Genomic DNA, 20899 nt, shown 5'->3' with positions numbered 1-20899 from the left:
AAATATTTACATAGGCTAGAACGGCTAAAAATAGCGAATGCACATGGCGGCTGCCGTAGCTGCCACCATTTGCATACGCTGTGCCCAGCCAGGAGACAAGCTATACCCGCCCCCGCCACAACTGCCGCCACCCCCGCCCCCGCTGCCCCTTCCGCCGCCGCTGCCCCTTCCGCCGCACCCGCCACACCCACCGCTGCTGCCGCCCCAGGTAAGTGCCGTCCTTGAATCCGTGAATCCGTGGCGGAATTCTCTGCCATCCCTAAGTACAAGCGGGGTTTCGAAGAGGCAGAGAAACTAGAGAGCAAATCGCCAACATTCGCTGGATTATGGAGAAAGCAAGAGAATTCCAGAAAAACATCTATTTCTGCTTCATTGACTACACTAAAGCCTTTGATTGTGTGGATCACAACAAACTCTGGCAAATCCTTACAGAGATGGGAGTACCAGACCACCTTACCTGTCTCCTGAGAAACCTGTACAAGGGTCAAGAAGGAACAGTAAGAACCAGAGATGGAACAACCGATTGGTTGAAAATTGGGAAAGGAGCACGACAAGGCTGCATATTGTCGCCCTGCTTATTTAACTTATATGCAGAGTACATCATGAGAAACGCTGGACTGGATGAATCACAGGTCGGAATTAAGATTTGCTGGGAGAATTATCAACAACCTCAGATATGCAGATGATACCACCCTAATGGCAGAAAGCGAAGAAGATCTAAAAAGCCTCTTGTTGAGGGTGAAAGAGAAGAGTGCAAAACCTGGTTTGAAACTCAATATTAAAAAAACGAAGATCATGGCATCTGGCCCCATCACTTCCTGGCATATAGAAGGGGAAGAAATGGAAGCAGTGACAGATTTTATTTTCTTGGGCTCCAAGATCACCGCAGACGGTGACTGTAGCCATGAAATTAAAAGACGCTTGCTCCTTGGGAGGAAAGCTATGGCAACCCTAGACAGCATAGTAAGAAGCAGAGACATCACCTTGCTGACAAAGGTCCGTATAATCAAAGCTATGGTTTTCCCAGTAGCAACGTATGGCTGTGAGAGCTGGACTATACGGAAGGCTGAGCACCGAAGAATTGATGCTTTCGAACTGTGGTGCTGGAGAAGACTCTTACGAGTCCCCTGGACTGCAAGGAGGTCAAATCAGTCCATCCTAAAGGAAATCAACCCTGACTGCTCATTGGAAGGACAGATACTGAAGCTGAAGCTCAAATATTTTGGCCACCTAATGCGAAGAGAAAACTCTCTGGAAAAGACCGTGATGCTGGGAAAGACTGAAGACAAAAGGAGAAGGGGACGGCAGAGGATGAGATGGCTAGATAGCATCACCGATGCAATGAATATGAACTTGAGCATGCTCCGGGAGAGAGCAGAGGACAGGAAGGCCTGGCGTGCTATGGTCCATGGGGTCACGAAGAGTCGGACACGACTGAAGGACTGAACAACAACAACAACCACAAGTGACAAAACCTCCAGCTCTTTTATTCATCATATTCAAAAAATGCAAAATGCTGTGATGTAAGTTTGTATATTTGAACCATAAGAACATAAGAAGTGCCCTGCTGGATCAGACCAAGGGTCCATCTAGTCCAGCATTCTGTTCACACCGTAGCCAACCAGCTGTCCACCAGGAAACCACAAGCAGGGCATGAGCGCAACAGCACCCTCCCACCCATGTTCCCCAGCAACTGGTGTACATAGGCTCACTGCCTCTGGTACTGGAGGTAGCACAGAACCATCAATACTAGTAGCCATTGATTGTCTTTTCCTCCAGGAATTTGTCCAACCTGCTTTTAAAGCCATCCAAATCGGTGGTCATCACTACATCCTGTGGTAGCAAATTCCATAGTTTAACTATGTGCTCTGTGAAGAAGTCCTTCCTTTTATCTGTCCTGAATCTCCCACCAATCAGCTTCATAGGATGATCCCTGATTCTTGTATTTTGAGAGAGGGAGAAAAATGTCTCCCTAACCACATTCTCCACACCATGCATAATTTTCTGGACCTCTATCATGTCTCCCCTTACCCTCCTTTTTTCCAAGCTAAACAATCCCAACTGTTGTAACCTTCTCTCATAGGGAAGATGCTCCAGCCCCTTGATCACTTTAGTTGCCCTTATCTGCACTTTTCTCAGCTACACGATATCTTTTTTTAGGTGTGGTAACCAGAACTGTATATAGTATTTCAAGTGTGGTCACACCATAGATTTGTATAGGGGCAGTATGATATTGTCAGTTTTATTCTCAATTCCTTTTCTCAATTCCTCAGTGTCCATGGACTAACATCGATAAAAATGTCCATGGACAATTTTAACGTCATCTCATGAGCAGCGGACATTTTTATTGATGTTAGTCCGTGAATAGTGATGACTGTCTGCATGGATATGTGTGTGTGTTTCTTTCCATGCTGTGAGCATGGAGGGGACTGTGAAAAAATTTACGCTTGCCTGGGCAAGTGTGTGGAGCAATTGGGTTGGAGAAGCTATGATTCTTCGAAGATTCACTTCTTTGAAGATTCGAAGATAACGCCTTAATTTTTTTAAAAAAGAAGCCAAAGCAGGGAATAGAAGGAGGTAAAACTTAGTGTCATTTGAAGGGACAGAACAACCCCCTGCTCAATGAAGGAAGCCTGATTCCCAGGCAGTCTCCCATGCAAGTACTGACCAGGGCTGACCCTGCTGAGCTTCCGAGATCAGACAAGCGCTTTGCACATCCAGCCCTCTGCTGGTTGGTGATAAAACTTCCAGTGCTGAGGAAGCTATGCTAGCCTATCAGTAGCAGCTGCCCCTCTTCGTCATTCCGGCTGTCAAGGGCTGGCATGGGGAAAAGAGCCTTGGCAGATACCCCCCAGCCTCTCACCCTGGCCTCCAATGACAGCAGCCTTCCTTGAACGTAGGAAAACAGCACGGCACCAGAGTGTGAACCGTGCTTGCGCATTCACGGAGAATGGAATGGGGAAAGACGGTGAGTGTGGATAATCATGTTTTAATGCGAGTGCATTTAACCTGAGAGTGCACTGACTTCATTGCAATGGCGGGCACAATGTAGATCAATGTAGGCCCTTACATTGGGCAATGTAGGCCCTTAGAATCAACAGATGAGTGTAATTAAAATGCAGTTTCACAACAAATAACATAAAATGTTTTTGTTATATTACGGATGTCACCATGTTTGCAAAATATGTAAACAGTCTGTGTTGTTTCCCTCATATTTCAATTTTAAGTAATGGGAAAGTTCTCATATGTCATTCCCATCACCCAAATTGCAGTGGGAGCAGGGCTCAATAAGTCATCTTGCCCGAGTGCCATGGCAAGAGCATCTTCCCCTGTGGCAACCTCCCTCCCTCCAGATAATGTGAGGGAGGTGTCTGTCTCCCTTCATGACAGGAGAAAGAGGGTGGGAAGGGGTGCAGAAATTTGTAATGTATCAATGGCTGCTAGTCTGGACTCTGACACTGTGATGCTATACATGCTACTGGAGAATAAACACCACTGAACTCACTGGGACTTGCTTTTGAGTAAACATGCATGATTCAAGATGTTAGCAGGCAGACAGATGGGTGAGCGAGAACAATAGCCTGTGGAAACATTAAAATGACGGACACGTTTAAATGCTTCTGGCAATGCATGCTCTGTTTCCTTCCCCTGTAAAACTAGCCAGAATCTTAATAGCCCAGTTTGCACATCACAACAACCCTTAGGTTACAACTCTGGATTGTTGAGGGAGAGAAGCCGGAGTTCTTGGTTCTGCTGTCACACCAGAGTCCCTAGCTTGTTTAGCTGTTCCTGCCACCAGGAGGAGCCAAGCAGGAGCGATTAAGTCATATGCACTAGCATGCTGGCTTGCTCATAGTAACCCAAGCTTTAAAAATCACTGGGTTGCCATGACATGCAAACTGAGCCAGTGAATGATTTATGCAGCCAAGACTCCAACATTCACAAGCTGAATATGAGCCAACAATGTGATGTGGCTGCAAAAAAGGCAAATGCTCTTTTGGGCTGCATTCATAGAAGCATAGCTTCCAAATCCCGGGAACTACTAGTTCCCCTCTACTCAGCACTGGTTAGGCCTCATCTGGAGTACTGTGTCCAGTTCTGGGCACCACACTTTAAGAAGGATGCAGACAAACTGGAGAGGGTTCAGAGGAGGGCAACAGAGATGATCAGGGGACTGGAAACAAAGCCCTATGAAGAGAGACTGAAAGAACTGGGCATGTTTAGCCTTGAAAAGAGAAGACTGAGGGGAGATATGATAGCACTCTTCAAGTACTTGAAAGGTTGTCACAAAGAAGAAGGCCAGGATCTCTTCTTGATCATCCCAGAGTGCAGGACACGGAATAATGGGCTCAAGTGACAGGAAGCCAGATTCCGGCTGAACATCAGGAAAAACCTCCTGACTGTAAGAGCAATACGACAATGGAACCAATTACCTGGGGAGGTGGTGGGCTCTCCCACACTGGAGGCCTTCAAGATGAGGCTGGACAGCCATTTGTCAGGGATGCTCTGACTTGTATTCCTGCATTGAGCAGGGGGTTGGACTCGATGGCCTTGTAGGCCCCTTCCAACCCTACTATTCTATGATTCTATGATTACATTCCTGGCTTAATAAAACATAGTTTATTCAGCTGGGAACGACTGCCAGGCCCACTAGCTTCCTGTTCCCCTCCTCCCTTCATGTACTGGGCTCTGGCACTTCGATATTGGTATCTTTAAACCAGAGTTTCCTGTTACGTTTGAAAGAAATCTGTAGTTTAATGTTGGTTTAATAACCAGGATCTGAAACTAGGATCAACTATGGTTTAAGCTTCTAGTAACAGACAGTAAATCACAGTTCCCCATTTTGGATGTAACAGGAAATTGTCATTTAAAGCTATCAGGATCAAAGGTAGAAGAAGAAATAGCCATCATCCTACCATTTGCACAACACAAGAAGAGCAGAGGTAGAGCTATTTTGCAAGCCTTTTTGAGCTTCTGGTTGCCCTGCTTGAGCTCCTAAGGAATAACCCTAAAAATCAGACACATGCCACCTGCCAGCAAAAATAGATAGCACCTACAGGAGCTGACAGTTTTGGAAGCTGCATCCTTTTTAGAGCAACTTCTTCACACAGGCTTCAGTTCACATGAGCGCTTTAAAATAATGTGTTATTTTCTGGGTGGATAGTAAACTAAGGATAGCATACGGTTTATAGGGACCAAGCATAGGAAGGAGTATTTTTTAACATTTGCTTGAAAAACTAACAAATTAGTTTACTATGCACACTAAAAGGAAAAGGAAGCCATCTATTCAACTACTGAGCAGTATTCAGGCCAGCCTACATGCCAGTGGGACCCACCACTAGTGCAACAGGGAACTAAAGGTTCTAAAAGCAACCCAAAATGAGCGGAAATCCTCATTTCCACAATGGGGCAGCTCAGTGGAGAAGGAAGCTCCACTGACCTGTCCTGATCTGGAAACAAGCATTTCTGCTTGTTTCCAGGGTTACTTTTTGATCCACTAGTTTTCTGTTGCATATGTGGTGGGTCTTGCTGGTGCAACACAGCTAGTGGGAGCTAGTCATAGTCATATTTCAGAGGATGTTCAGAGGATGAAGCCATGGACTGAGGAGGTGACAAAGTGGAAGAGGGAATTCTCCTCAGCACTGACCCCACTTCCCCAAAAGCCCTGGTACAAGAAGAGCCCATCTTGTCACCACCTCCCTGATCTGAGGAGGTCATGCTGACATCGGAGACCGAGGTCTCCAGCCTGGAAACTGTAGCAGAGTCAGTCTCCCCAGTGCTGTTGGAGCTGACTGTTACTAGCAGAGGAAAGGCCCCATTAACTACCAGAGGCTTTTAATAGGTGGCTTTTAAAATCACCTTTCAGGATACTCCATCTTCCCAAGGCAGTTTACAATAGTCTAGAAAGAACATAATAAGATCACACAAAAACAATATTAAAATATTAAAACATAAGATCACACACAAAAACCAGCACATAAATCATTACATCAAATAAAACAATAAGATAAAAAATAACAATATCAAATAAAAGCTATATTAAAACAGTGGCAGCAAATACAATAGTTACAGGATCACAAATCATCCAAAAGTTGACTGGCGGGTCTATAGAGACCACCTAAATGCCAAAAAGTGGGGAACCAGACATATTTCCCTGGGAAGGGCATTCCAGAGATGCAGGGCCACCACAGAAAAGCCCATCCCTGGTACTAACCAGCTTAACAGTTTTGGCTAACCAGAGGGAAGGGCCTCAGATGCCTATCTCAAGGCTCAGGCAGGTACATATGCATTCAGGCAGTCCTTAAGATAGCCTTTAAGATGTCCCAAGTAGAACTTTAAAGATTAACACCAGCACCTTAAACTTCTCCAGGTAGAGGCAGAGCTAGCTGCTCAGACTAAGCTGCAATCCAACTTAAGTCTCAGGGTTGTCTTCTACTCCTAACATTCAAGTCTACTTATATGAGTCTCCAGCCTGAGCTCTACTTCGAGATATTCAAGCTGTTATCTTGAACCTGAACTCTTGCCTAGAACCCCCATCTGGCTGTGACCACCACGTGGAACAGCTCACATACATATTTGGGAGTAAACCTTGTTTAATGCAGTGGGACATAATTTTGAGTAAACGTGTGTAAGACTGCTCTATCTTTTAAAGCAGTATTTATTTATTTAGTGCCGACATACATCTGGCAATCCATTTAAGGTATAATCCTAAACATCCCTATTCAGAACTAAAGCCCAACAAAAGTGTAACAGGATGAGACTTTGCAACTGACAATAAAGGCTGACAAGTGCATTCAGACAGAATTTGTGGACCCCTGAGTAGGAGTTAACAAACATACGTGGTCGTGAGAAAGTAATAAGGAACGCTGAAGCCTGGGAGCCCCTTAGCATATACTATATAGGTATAAACTCTTTCCACATTATAACTGACCAAATGAAGTAAGGTGGTTTAGGTTAACTTGTTTAACTGACCTTCTCTATTTGCAGTGTAATGTATCCTTGGAAGGATATACAGATACATCACACTGAAAACAGAGAAGGTCAGCTAAACAAGTTAAACTAAACCACCTTAAAATTAGAATGAGTCGTGTTCTAATTCCAGGAGACTCTTTTCTATGTCATTCCATCCAAATTAAATTTTCACTTCAGTTGATACAGTTCTGCTTATAAAAGGCAATTTCCCTCAAATAAATTAAAAATCACTAAAAGACCAGCTTAGAGCTTTTAAAACTGAATGAGCTGAACATTTTATGCATATCTAATGATTCTTTCCCCTTCATGGATCACTGCCTTGTTGTGGCGAAGGGGCTTGCATAACTCAGTGAAGCCATAAGCTATGCCGTGCAGGGCCACCCAAGACCGACAGGTCATGGCGGAGAGTTCTGACAAAATGTGGTCCACTGGAGAAGGAAATGGCAACCCACTCCAGTATTCTTGCCAAGAAAACCCCATGGAGCGTATCACAAGGCTAAAAGATACGACGCCGGAAGATGAGCCCCTCAGGTCGGAAGGTGTCCAATATACTACTGGGGAAGAGCAGAGGGAATTTCCAAGTAGCGCCAGAAAGAGTGAAGCAGCTGGGCCAAAGCCAAAAGGACACTCAGCTGTGGATGTGTCTGGTGGTGAAAAGAAAGTCCGATGCTGTAAAGAACAATATTGTTTAGGAACCTGGAATGTCAGATCAATGAATCAAGGTAAGCTGGAGGTGGTCAAACATGAGATGGCAAGATTGAACGTCGACATCTTGGGAATCAGCGAACTAAAATGGACAAGCATGGGTGAATTTAATTCAGGTGACCATCATATCTACTATTGTGGGCAAGAATCCCTTAGAAGAAATGGAGTAGCACTCAAAGTCAACAAAAGGGTGGGAAAAGCAGTACTGGGGTACAATCTCAAAAACGATAGAATGATCTCAGTATGAATCCAAGGCAAACAGTTCAACAACACAGTAATTCAAGTCTATGCCCCAACCACTGAGGTCAAAGAATCTGAGGTTGATCGGTTCTATGAAGACCTACAACACCTTCTAGAACTAACACCAAAAAAAGATGTCCTCTTCATCATAAGGGATTGGAATGCTAAAGTAGAAAGTCAAGAAATCACTGGGATAACAGGCAAGCATGGCCTTGGTATACAAAATGAAGCAGGACAAAGGCCAATAGAGTTTTGCCAAGAGAACACGCTGATCATAGCAAACACTCTTTTCCAATAGCACAAGAGGCGACTCTACACATAGACATCACCAGATGGCCAATATCAAAATCAGATTGATTATGTACTTTGCAACCAAAGATGGAGAAGCTCTATACAGTCAGTCAAAACAAGACCTGGAGCTGACTGTGGCTCAGATCATGAGCTTCATATTGCAAAATTTCGGCTTAAAGTGAAGAACGTAGGGAAAACCATTAAACCATTCAGGTATGACCTAAATCATATCCTTTATGAATATACAGTGGAGGTGAGGAATAGATTTCAGGGATTAGACCTGATAGACAGAGTGCCTGAGGAACTACAGACGGAGGTCCGTAGCATTGTTCAGGAGGCAGCAACAAAATCCCTCCCCAAGAAAAAGAAATGCAAGAAAGCCAAGTGGCTGTCTGATGAGGCTTTACAAGTAGCTGAGGAAAGAAGGGAAGCGAAAAGCAAGGGAGAAAGGGGAAGATATATCCAACTGAATGCAGAGTTCCAGAGAATAGCAAGGAGAGACAAGAAGGCCTTCTTAAATGAACAATGCAAAGAAATCGAGGAAAACAATAGAATGGGAAAGACTAGAGATCTCTTCAAGAAAATCGGAGATATCAAGGGAACATTTTGTGCAAAGACGGGCATGATAAAGGACAAAGAAGGCAGGGACCTAACAGAAGCAGATGAGATTAAGAAGAGGTGAAAAGAATACACAGAAGAACTATACAGGAAAGAACTTAATGTCCCTGATAGCCATGATAGTGCGGTCACTGAACTTGAGCCGGACATTGTAGAGAGTGAAGTCAAGTGGGCCTTAGGAAGCATTACTAACAACAAAGCTAGCGGAGATGACAGTATTCCAGCTGAGCTATTTAAAATCCTAAAAGATGATGCTGTTAAAGTGCTGCACTCAATATGCCAACAAATTTGGAACACTCAACAGTGGCCGCAAGACTGGAAAGGGTCAGTTTACATTCCAATTCCAATTCCAAAGAAGGGAAATGCCAAAGAGTGTTCAAACTACCGCACAATTGCGCTCATTTCACATGCCAGCAAGGTCATGCTCAAAATCCTACAAGCTAGGCTTCAGCAGTATGTGAACTGAGAACTACCGGAAGTACAAGCTGGGTTTCGAAGAGGCAGAGGAACTAGAGAGCAAATCGCCAACATTCGCTGCATCATGGAGAAAGCAAGAGAATTCCAGAAAAACGTCTATTTCTGCTTCATTGACTACACTAAAGCCTTTGATTGTGTGGATCACAACAAACTGTGGTAAATCCTAACAGAGATGGGGGTACCAGACCACCTTACCTGTCTCCTGAGAAACCTGCACGAGGGTCAAAAAGCAACAGTAAGAACCGGACATGGAACAACCAATTGGTTCAAAATTGGGAAAGGAGTATGACAAGGCTGCATATTGTTGCCCTGCTTATTTAACTTATATGCAGAGTACATCATGAGAAACGCCAGGTTGGATGAATCACAGGTCGGAATTAAGATTGCCGGGAGAATTATCAACAACCTCAGATACGCAGACAATACCACCCTAATGGTAGAAAGCAAAGAGGATCTAAAGAGCCTCTTGTTGAGGGTGAAAGTGGAGAGTGCAAAAGCTGGTGTGAAACTCAACATTAAAAAAACTAAGATCATGGCATCTAGCCCCATCACTTCCTGGCATATAGAAGGGGAAGAAATGGAAGCAGTGACAGATTTTATTTTCTTGGGCTCCAGATCACTGCAGACGGTGACTGTAGCCATGAAATTAAAAGATGCTCGCTCCTTGGGAGGAAAGCTATGGCCAACCTAGACAGCATAGTAAGAAGCAGAGACATCACCTTGCCGACAAAGGTCCATATAATCAAAGCTATGGTTTTCCCAATAGTAACGTATGGCTGTGAGAGCTGGACTATACGGAAGGCTGAGCACCGAAGAATTGATGCTTTCGAACTGTGGTGCTGGAGAAGACTCTTACGAGTCCCCTGGACTGCAAGGAGGTCAAATCAGTCAGTCCTAAAGGAAATCAACCTTGACTGCTCATTGGAAGGACAGATACTGAAGCTGAAGCTCAAATATTTTGGCCACCTAATGCGAAGAGAAAACTCTCTGGAAAAGACCCTGATGCTGGGAAAGATTGAAGGCAAAAGGAGAAGGGGACAGCAGAGAATGAGATGGCTAGATAGCATCACTGATGCAATGAATACGAACTTGAGCACCCTCCGGGAGAGAGCGGAGGACAGGAAGGCCTGGCGTGCTATGGTCCATGGGGTCACGAAGAGTTGGACACGACTTAACGACTGAACAACAACAACGATTCTTTAAAAAATATATGGCCATGCCTCTTATCTACAAAAATTACTATTAAACTGTATTAAAAACATCACTGCAGAACTGACGTTAAACGATTGGGCAGGGAGCGAATCCGTGTACTGTGACTGGATGTGCACGATCAGAGAGGGAGGAGAAGCCACAGTGGCTTCTTTTCCCTGCCCCATGCGTGCTGGTTGCATGCTGCCACATTTTCCCAACTACCCACGCTGGGCATGGGTTGCTATGTGGCCCAAACCCAGTGAGGTGGCAGCAGGGGTGGCTTCTAAACCACCCTGCAACTCATGACTTGTCCTTGGGTTCTGTGGTGGTTTGGAAGCCACCCATGCCGCTCACCCTTGACAGGTTTGGACAACACGGCAACCTGCGCCTGGCAAGAGTAATTAGGGAAATGAGGCAGCATGCGGCTGGCATGCACAGAGCAGGGGAAAGAAGCCACCGTGGCTTCTTTTTCCACCCCAATAATGCGAGCCTGGCCTATATCTCAAGAAATACATGGGCCTTATCATTTAAATTTTTTTCTTTATCCCAGGGCTGTGAGTAAAGTTTTTAGAAGTTTAATTTAAAAAACAACAACATTTAATTTTTAAAACGTTTAAATGTGAGTTTAAAAAAAGAGGGAGAAAAGAACACAAAATTTCAGTTACCTTGGCGGTAATAGCCTGCACACTGCTCATCCTGGTGGGTCCCAAGACATGTTGTTCCACTGCTTTTCTGGATTCTTTCACAGTAATCAAAATAAGAGTATAGGAGGTAACAATTATTCCACAGGGGATAATGTAACAGAAGACAAAGAGGACAACAGTGTAAGACATTGCTGTCTTGTTTCTATTTGATGAGTGCCAATCAATGCAACACGCTGTACCATAAGGTTCGGCTCCATATTCACCCCAGTGAGCAAGTGGGGAAAAGGCAAAAATGGCTGCATAGACCCAAGTGAAGGCGATCAAGATCCAACTGTGTTCTTGCCTAAATCTATTCCCTGAAATAGAAAATGTCCACATTTAAAAACATTAGTGAATTCCTGCTTGTACTGACACTATTGATTTTAAATATACACAAAAAAAAAACCCATTAGCCTCTTTCTTTATTGCCTGTAGGGCAAACTTTGTAACAAGCATATGGGAACAATTTACAGTGTCTTCATGAAGGGCTATACATCAAACTTTGATTTGTACCTTCAGTGATTTGCTGAGGTGCAAATCAGCTTCCAGAGCATCCTGCAGTCCTTGAACAATACTTTTTATATCTGGTTCTTCAGCCCTGACAGACACTTTGCCTGCCTTCCTCCCTGAACCAGCATCCAGTCCCTGCTGCTCTTCAACCTCCTACATTTGCCCTGGTATATCCCCCTCCTCCTCCTCCATCTGCATCCTATCTCATCTTGTTCCTATTACCAGACTGACCAACTACAAATCTTGGCTTGTCCCAGACTTCATTTTTCTCTTGATCTCAGCCCTGAACCTGCAACCGCAAACAGCTGTAAGCAATGGATAGTGGCTGCCTCTCAGTCTGGTTCTCCAGGAACCAGATATCCTATGGCCATCTAGCCACTGACTAGCGGCCATAGGATTGCTCCCTTAATGGCAAAGCTAGGAATCGCTTTTTCCTTGCTAATCTGGAATTTACTCGAATTGCAAATGAAACAGAAAAATGACTGGGGGAAGTACTTCACAACAACAACAAAAATCATGAAGTTTCCCTTAAAGTTCAATGACATCAGGATTCCAACATACTGAAACTTAAGGAAGGCTTTCAAACACGGACAAACCCTTTTCAATTTAAAACTGAAGAGCTTATTCACATTCTCACTCAATGTGTCTTCCCCAAAGAAGAGCAGGTTTCCTTGGATGATGTGGCAGAAGTTGGTAAAGAATTGTTAGATAATTTCCTGCAGCAGCGAGTGCACACCAATAATGTAAACATCTGGGCCCCAATGAAAAAAATGTGAACTGAAAGCATGTAAATCAGTAGCAAAGAAAGTAAACATTGCTCTGAAAGAAAAGAACAGTAGCTATAAAGACTGACATGTTTCTGATTTCAAGATTATTAATTGCATCAAGAAGCAGACCAGACATAAAATCAAGCTTAAGGTAGTATGAACTTTACTTTTTTCCAAGCAGTTACAAGCATAGAGATGGGGAAGAACATGCCTCCTATGAGGCAGCTGGGGAGGGGACTGCTGTTTCTGGGAACCGACCTCAGAGCACTGGCTCTGAGCTCAGTTCCCAGAAACCAAAAAATCCTATAGCCGTCTAGACACTGTCTAGCAGCCACAGGATTGCTCTCCCCCATGATATCCTATTCTTCCACTGGAGTTTGGCATTTATTTTGGTCATGGAATGAAAAGTTATGTTGAGCTAGCTCCTATGTACAAAGCCCTAGGACCAGTGAAAGTTTCTGTACTCCCTGGATTACATGGAGTCTGTATCTGGCACAGATGTAACAGGTTCATTTGCTAATATGGGGAAACTAAATGGTGGAAGGCATTTTATTTGGTGAACAGTGAGTTACTAGAAGCTTTGGCCAAACTGGGCACCACTCCCTCTCTTCCTGGAGATCTCCAGGATGCTTTAGAAGCCTTTGTTTGCCAACTATACATCCCATAAACAACAATGACTGATACAGGAGCTGTAAGATGGTGGTTATTCACCAAAATACAATGTCGCAATGATAGCCTTCCTCCAACCAAAGGAGCACTACACCCAGCCCTACTAAGAGTTCACCTTCAGGCTCCCCAATGGAATCATGATATCATTCAGCATCCTAATATTCCTCCACCCACAGAACTAGGATGCAGAACAGTTAGAAATGCATATGAAACAGTTGTGTGTACAATGCCCTGTGCTTCAGAGCTTATACTCAAACTTTGTCGCTGCTCCTGCACACAAAGGAAGTGTTCTCCCCCATGCACCTGTCAGGCTAATGGTCACAAGTGTACAGAAATTTGCAATTGCAAAAGAGATGCTGATCGGTGTGACAATTTGGGAGAGGTTGAAGATGAAGAAGTAGATGATTTGAATGGTATTTCCTATGAGAGTGATGATGGTTGTGGTGATAAAGATGGTAAATAAATTTATTGTTTGTCCTCATGTAATAAACTAAACTATTTTAGATCTTAACTTGTCTTTTTTCCCAGCAAAAAAGCCTTGGTTCTGAGATGACTTCAAGTATATTGTTGAGATGGCCTTTCTCAAACATCTGTGCAAACTCTAGCTTGTTACTTTTTTTCATTTTTAAATCCTTAAGGTGCTGGACTACATTATGTAATTTGGGTAATTCAGCCACCATTTTGTTTTTATACTTTGATGTCTGCACTGTTTTGGTAATATATGCCTCAACAATCAATTTACAATGCAAACAACAAAATTAGGCCGCAATAACTATTTTCCAGTAACAATTTATGGTTTTTTAAAAAAATTCTGACTGCCATTTTGCTTTCTCCCTGTAACTCGTAACTGAAAAAGTTATGAGCCTGTCGCCATTCAAAACTTGATTTCCCATGCTCTAATGAGAAGATTGGTACCACACTCATACCTGTATCATCAAGGAACCCACAGCCCCCAATTTTTGTACATTTGAATGCAGACTAATAGGATTGCTGTTGTTCTGCGCTTATGTGGTGGTGGAGTTCAGCCAAGCAAAGCAGAGGAGAGACTTAAGACAGAAAGACATTACAGCAGGGTAGATACAAACTGATGCTTAAAAACACCCAAAGAAACCCTATTTTTAAAATATTTAAATTGGATTTTTTCTGCCCAGTAATCATCACACCTTGCTTTGACCTGTCTGTGATGGATGTTTCATTTTTGTTTGCTACTTTGTGTTTTGTGAGGGCAAAGTTCCACTCTGTGGAACTCCCTCCCTAGGGAACTCCGTCATGCCCCCTCTTTAATGAGCTTCCGTCATGCATTAAAAACGTTGTTGTTCAGGCAGGCATTTGGGGTGGGTTAGGGTATTTTAGAAAATGTTTTTATTGTAGAATTTTATTGTTTTAAACTGTTTTTATTGTATGTTGTACATCGCCCAGAGTGGCTGGGTGACCAGCCAGATGGGTGATTAATAAATTTAATAATAATAATAAAAATAAATAAATAAATAAATAAATGAGATGGTGCAAGACAGAGTGAAGCAGAAAGGAGGAAGACTGGAAAGAAAAAGAGAATACAACATTGTTCAGTGTGCATCTTCTTGTATTCCCATACTTAGGCTGCAATCCTATATGCACTTACCTGGGAGTGCCCACTGAACTTAAGGGAACTTATTTGTGAAGATGGATTTGTAGGATTGTGCTGTTAACCTCAAACTGTCATGGATGCTGATCATAAGGAACACCCTATATGAGAATAGTTTTGCGGGGTTTTTTAATCCATCTATAGGTAAGAAAGGGAAGCATACAAAATATACACAGTGATACAAAGAGATGCAAAGCCTGCTTGTAAGACTGAAGAATAATAAATAATACCCTATTTAGTTGTAAATTAAATGGCTTAGTGGTCAGGTATGCACCATTGTTCAGGAAATATATGAAAATGTTTCAATGAGAAACTTGATTTAAATCAGTGATTTAAATTGCTTTGTTTTAAATCAATCCACCTTTCTTTCAAGTGTTCAAAACCCTTCACATACAGTATCTAGTTGTAATTCTTATAACTCTTGAAGGCAAGTCAGAATTACTATACCAGTACTCACTAGAAAGGAAAAATCCGCTCCACTCTGTTCCAGTCATGTAGTACTCTTCCACACACACTGTTTCTTGAGCATCACCGGCCACACTAGAACTGCTACGGCTGCAACTTCCCCAAGAAGCAGATGGTACCAGTACTACGCTAAGCAAGTCTAAACAATACTCTTTGGGATAAGCCTCTTAATTTTGTGCTCTGCTTTTTGTTTTTATCAGCTGGAGTAGGGAAGTATATTTACCATAAGCTGGGAAACAAATTTTTAGGCAGTACACAGTACTCAGTAATGTTAGTGTAGACAGACCGCAGATTCCAAAGAATACCCCACAAAACGCATAAAACAAGCAAACGTGTTGACCAAATAACCACCTGTGGGGGAAAAATAAAGAAACAGCTATTAACATCCAAACGCTATTTTCTGCACTTTTCAGTCATGTATTGAAAAGCAACTTACAGCAGTCCCTACTGAAATAGCAATACGGATTCTTGCCCACGGTCAGTCTCTGAGTCAGAAGTATTTCCTTATTTGTCTGACAAGATTTAAAGCAAATAAATGCTCATATCATAAGAAAAGTTATGTTACTTCAAAATCAAATGAGACAAATGCAAACATGACAGCCCTAAATGAATATATCTGGAAGAATTTTGGCTAAGATACTTGACAAATTCTTAATGTAACAGGCACATGCTGAAAATAGTACAGCCATTAAAAAAATGACACACAATTCTGTTAAAGATTTTAGTATCTTGAATGGATTCTCTGGCAAGCAATATCTGTTTGGTACCACTCCACTTGAAAATTACCACTTGAAGATACCTGGAGAAAAAGTACATTTGGCAATACAGAGCAAGGAGTCTGACAGTGCAATCCTATACATGTCTACTCAGGAGTAAGCTCCATTGAGTTCAATGGGGTTCACTCCTAGATAAGTAGGTATATGATTGCACCCTTAGTATTATCTTGAATTAAGCTAGAAAGGAGGTCTAAAGAACATTTATTCTTGTGCCCTAAATGATAGTGACAACCTCAAGAATGGAGCTGGGATAGCAAAAACAATTTCATTTTGATTTCAGCTCTGTGACTGATATGAAGCCAGAACACATTGGTGCTGGAGATCCCTGTGTCTTCCTGGCACCCTGCTTTACTGGGCTCCTTCCCATTTTGGCAGCAGAGAGCAGAAGGACCATTGCCATTTAAAAAAATGCCTACTTTGCACAAGCCCTTCAAACCCTGGGTCCCCAGGATAAGCCCTTAACTCCTATTTACAAATATTGATCATGCAAACACAGAAGGGGAAAACATAAAATTACATCTGAAGCCAGCAAACATTTACCACAGCTTAAGTCTAATTGACAATCTAGTCCCTTATCAAAGCTGAATAAGCTCTCAACTATATCTGTCCCATAGAGCACACTGGAGGCTAAAATGGCAGTACAAAAACTAGATGGGGTGAAGGAGATAGCTCTTACAGCACAGTAATAATTTCCCTAGAATAAGGGTAGACATTGGCATTTAAGTACTCCAGAACAGATTTCATACTCTTAGGCAAAAATCTACTCTACTTTTCTCTATGTATTACATTTATAATACATAAATATTATATTTATGTATTATAAATATAATACATATTTATATTTATTAATATAAATTAATAAAGGAATAAATAATATAAATTAATAAAGGAAAGGAAGACCTTTCTTCCATCACAGAACTAAATGGAGCATACTGAGGTTCCCAAGAAATCTCCCACCCAGGGTTAGCTTCAGCAAAGTTGCTGTATAATGTGCCTTTATGGACATATAGCAGTGACATACCATTCCAGCACACTACAAACTGGTGTAAGTGTGGCCTGCAATATTTAATTTTAATTATATTTTATTACATAGGCCAATATTTTTATTACATAGTATTGCAAATTCTAGCTTCATACTAGGTCTTAGACTTATATGTCTTCCATCCTGTAAATGTCTATGGTTTCTTCAGTATACTGTATAAGGACTACTACAGCAAGTGACACAGTGACTGCAGTCCTGAGGACCATTCAGAAGAACAGCCACACATGCATTTTGGGCTCTCCCCCGAGTTTTCACTGGCTAGAGCTTACAAGGGGCACATTTACACACGCCAACACCTACGGTAGGGATGCAGAATAGTTTAGGGTTTAGGGATCTGAGATTGGAACCCAAGATCTGCCTCCGGAAGGAACCCAAGGAGGTTCTGTAGGATGGATGCAGAACTTCCATGGGCCAGATTAGCTTTGAAGTAAGCACTTGACTGCATGCAAACACCCTTACAAGTAGCTGTTTCTATTGCTCCTGATAGATTTTTCTTGTTTTCATTAATGTCCAGCATGCCACTATAGTATTGAGCAATATTGATCCATTGCAACCTTATTGCCTTATTTTGCTGATCATTAGGGGTGAAGGAATATTTCCCCCCCCCCAAAACCCTAATGATCACCATTAAAAGTACCTGTTCACTGCCATTTCTCTTCAATTTGCTGCTGCTTTGGCATCATTTTTTCCCTTAGGGCACAGAAAATCAAGGATCAATGAATCAAGGGTTCACAGGAATTCAAATCAGCCAATCAAAGATAATATACTGAATGTAATAATATCATGGCACAATGTAGCCAATCAGATTTGGCTTTATGTTGACATCACTGACTACATGAACACTTTTGTTACTTTTACAGCAATTCCTGAAAATCCACAGAATGCGGGCAGATACCTTTTGATACTGTTGAAATAGTTTGTGAAAACCACACACTCTTTTTGGCTTAGCCCAAGTTATATTCAGTAAATAACCCATTCAGGTTGTGCATGGTTGTGGAAAAGACACACAAAAAGAAGTCTAACTGTGTTGTGACGAACTCTGAGGATCTGGATAGGAAGGAACAGATAAGTACAAACACAGTTTGTAAGAAAAGAACTGAGCAGTGGAGGTTGGTGGCACCTATTTCAATGGGGCTATCAATCTGCTCTGGGTTTCAGACAGAACCAGTCAGAAATTTTGGGGATGGGGTTCAGCACTTTTGATAGCTCCTTTAGAATTCTGACTGAAACCCAGAGTGGATTCACAGCCCCACTGAAATAGGAGCCACCAGCCTCCACTGGAACTGACTCATTTCCAACTTCCACCTTGGGGTGAAACAGGCTGAGCAGTTCCACTAAGATTCCCATTCAATTACTTCTATGATAACTGAATTTCATTCAGAAAAAAGCATGTGTAACTCAACAACAATGGGATGTGCAACTTTAAAAAGAAGCAGTGTCTTTGTCATTCCTCCCACAGAAGAGTAGGATCAGTAGCTAGAGTAATTATATTGAATAAACACTCCCTTTCCTAATAAGACATTCTTCTGACTACAGCAGTGTTGTGCAGATTAGAATGCTAATTACTGCCAGCAGCTTGGAAGGCTGCTGTTACTTAACATACTTTTCTCAGTCCCTCTAATTAATTGTCACTGCCTTACAATCAAGTTATGGAAGAAGAGTAGTTCAGTTAGTGCTTCCTACTAGCAAAGAGATCCAGTGTGTGCAGCGGGTGTATATTGAACAAACCTGTGTGAAAGGCTGGATGTAACAGCTAGAGGGTACAAGGTCAGAGTCATACCAAGGTCACTGATGGCCAGGTTGATCATGAAGTATTCTGCTGGTTTCAATATGTTCTTTTTCTTGTAGGAAACATAGAGGAGGATACTGTTTCCACAAAAGGAGCATATGCCTATAAGACAAAAAACATAAGGATATAACTATTCTCAGTCTCATTACCATTTTGATTTTGCATATAAGTAGCATGTTGCCATTGGCTCACATGACCTTCATGGGAAAACCAATTTGGGGCTAAATAAAATACTAATCCTACTTTTCTATTATTATTCTTATTACAAAGATGTTTGACTTTAAGTCCTTGCAGCATGATTTCCAATTTGCTCTCTGTCCTCCAGTGCCAGGTTATTTTTATTGCCAATGTCTCCAAATTGGCTGCACACTTTGTAAATCATTAATGGCTATGCATTTTATAATAAAAAGTATACTAAGGGAATTTAGAGATGATAAAGCAAGACAGCGGAGAACTAAGGGTGTTTTAGTATGCACCCAATTTAGTTCAAGTTAAGCTGACCCAGACTGCAGCCCACTCCACAAAATGCCCACTCCATTCAAGACTCTGTACCTGTGAGCTAGCTTTTCATGATGACCAAGCTGACTGCATTGCTAAACTGAGTAATGCTGAATTTGTTCAAGGCACCAAGTGATCTCATAGCAAAGATTAAAAAATCCCACATCTATACCCAACCTCTGAGCCATAATGGCCTTATTCTGCATACAGATCAACCATTTAGCTAAGGGACAACCCACACAATGTTGTTCCTGCATCCCCACCCCACCCCCCGCCATGCTGCAAGAGTAACTGCAGCTTTAGTTTGAATGTCTTATTAGGAAAAGGAGTGTTTATTCAGTTTATACTTGTGGTATAGAGGAATTGTGCAATTATATGAGGGCTCTATAATGCAATTCAGAAAAAAGACCACACTTCCCTTGTTAGGAAAAAAATGTGATAATGCTTGCAAAGCAAGGGAGAGGCCTTGGAGGAGGATGACATTGCATAAAGGGACAGCTCATGAGCGCACAATAAAAGCCTTACATAGAAAGGCTCTAAAAGATGTTGCTGATTTGCCCAATGGCCATCCCAGGCTTTCATGGCTGAACAGAATAGTAAGAGATCATCATATCTAATTTGGCCCATAGGCTTTGTTTCATTTGAGAATAAGGACTAGCCAGTTAAAGCACATTACATATGTGCTGCCATCATAGTTATAAAAGCTTCTCTTCTCTGGAATGTGAAATATAATCAACAGCATATGTAGAGAATCTCCAACAATTATACTTACCAAATATGATATAGAAGATGCCAACAACAATATCAGCTGCTTCTGTTATCTTGGAATGAAATGTTACATTCACAAAGTAAGAGCCCATCTGGAAGAAGACTAAGTGTTAGTGGTATTTAGGACCTTCAGTGTTCTTTTACAGTGTTTGCAAACACAGTATTTACCATTAGTACAACATTTCAAGTATGGAAGCTTTTTTTTCACTCTTACAGTAATTTAAAAACCAGTTTTTATGTGGCTTTATTTAGAGTAGTCCATGTGTTGGATATAATATCTGCATCAAGACCCAAACTGCATTATCTGTTAGCTAGACCCTATGCAAATATTGTGCCTCAGACCTCACACACAGAGACACCAGTGAGCAGGCCTGGCAAGCATGAGTTTGCTCAACCACAGTGCACAGACTACTTCAGAGCTTCCTGCAAACCAACCTAAGATGCCTGGAAAAAGCCATTGTTCAGGACTGGATTTTATGTGCAAAGCTTACCTCCTTTGTGGCAGTGCAAATATAGCTGTAAATTTTTCAACCATCAGCTATATAAATGGCAAATTTTGGCTAAGTTTTCAAATGTTATCAAGAACATTTCCTTCACACCTCATCACTCTAATATACACTAAATGCTAAAAAAGAGAGCTTATTTTTCAAGTCACAAGGAAAGTAAAAATAGCACAAAATGTTTTCTGCACAACTTTTGTGTTGCATATATTATGCCTGAAATTTCCAAATGAATTTGAAAACCCTTATGACTCTGGGGTATTTCTAGGCTGATTCTACTTAGCTTCGTGCTATGCATATTACCAACATCTGAT

At 42.0% G+C, this 20899-nt stretch overlaps 1 protein-coding gene across 1 annotated transcript in view; it reads right to left on the bottom strand.

Moving 5' to 3' along the window:
- LOC146347016 (opsin-5-like) overlaps positions 1 to 20177 on the bottom strand; it is a 31670-nt gene extending 11493 nt beyond the window's left edge. Inside the window, exons 1-4 of the mRNA XM_084851459.1 lie at positions 20090 to 20177; positions 18759 to 18921; positions 15436 to 15563; positions 11160 to 11494 (exon numbers count right to left, since the gene is read on the bottom strand). Coding sequence (XP_084707585.1) covers positions 11160 to 11494; positions 15436 to 15563; positions 18759 to 18921; positions 20090 to 20177 — 714 coding nt within the window. The remainder of the gene's footprint in view (positions 1 to 11159; positions 11495 to 15435; positions 15564 to 18758; positions 18922 to 20089) is intronic.
- Positions 20178 to 20899: the final 722 nt, after the last annotated feature.

This window comes from Heloderma suspectum, chromosome 4 (assembly GCF_057233095.1).
Source record: "Heloderma suspectum isolate Gila_16-S chromosome 4, 16-S_ref, whole genome shotgun sequence".
In the NCBI taxonomy this organism is placed as follows: Eukaryota; Metazoa; Chordata; class Lepidosauria; order Squamata; family Helodermatidae; genus Heloderma; species Heloderma suspectum.
The sequence above is the reverse complement of the archived record's forward strand: the minus strand, read 5'-3'. Positions and strand labels throughout refer to the sequence as shown.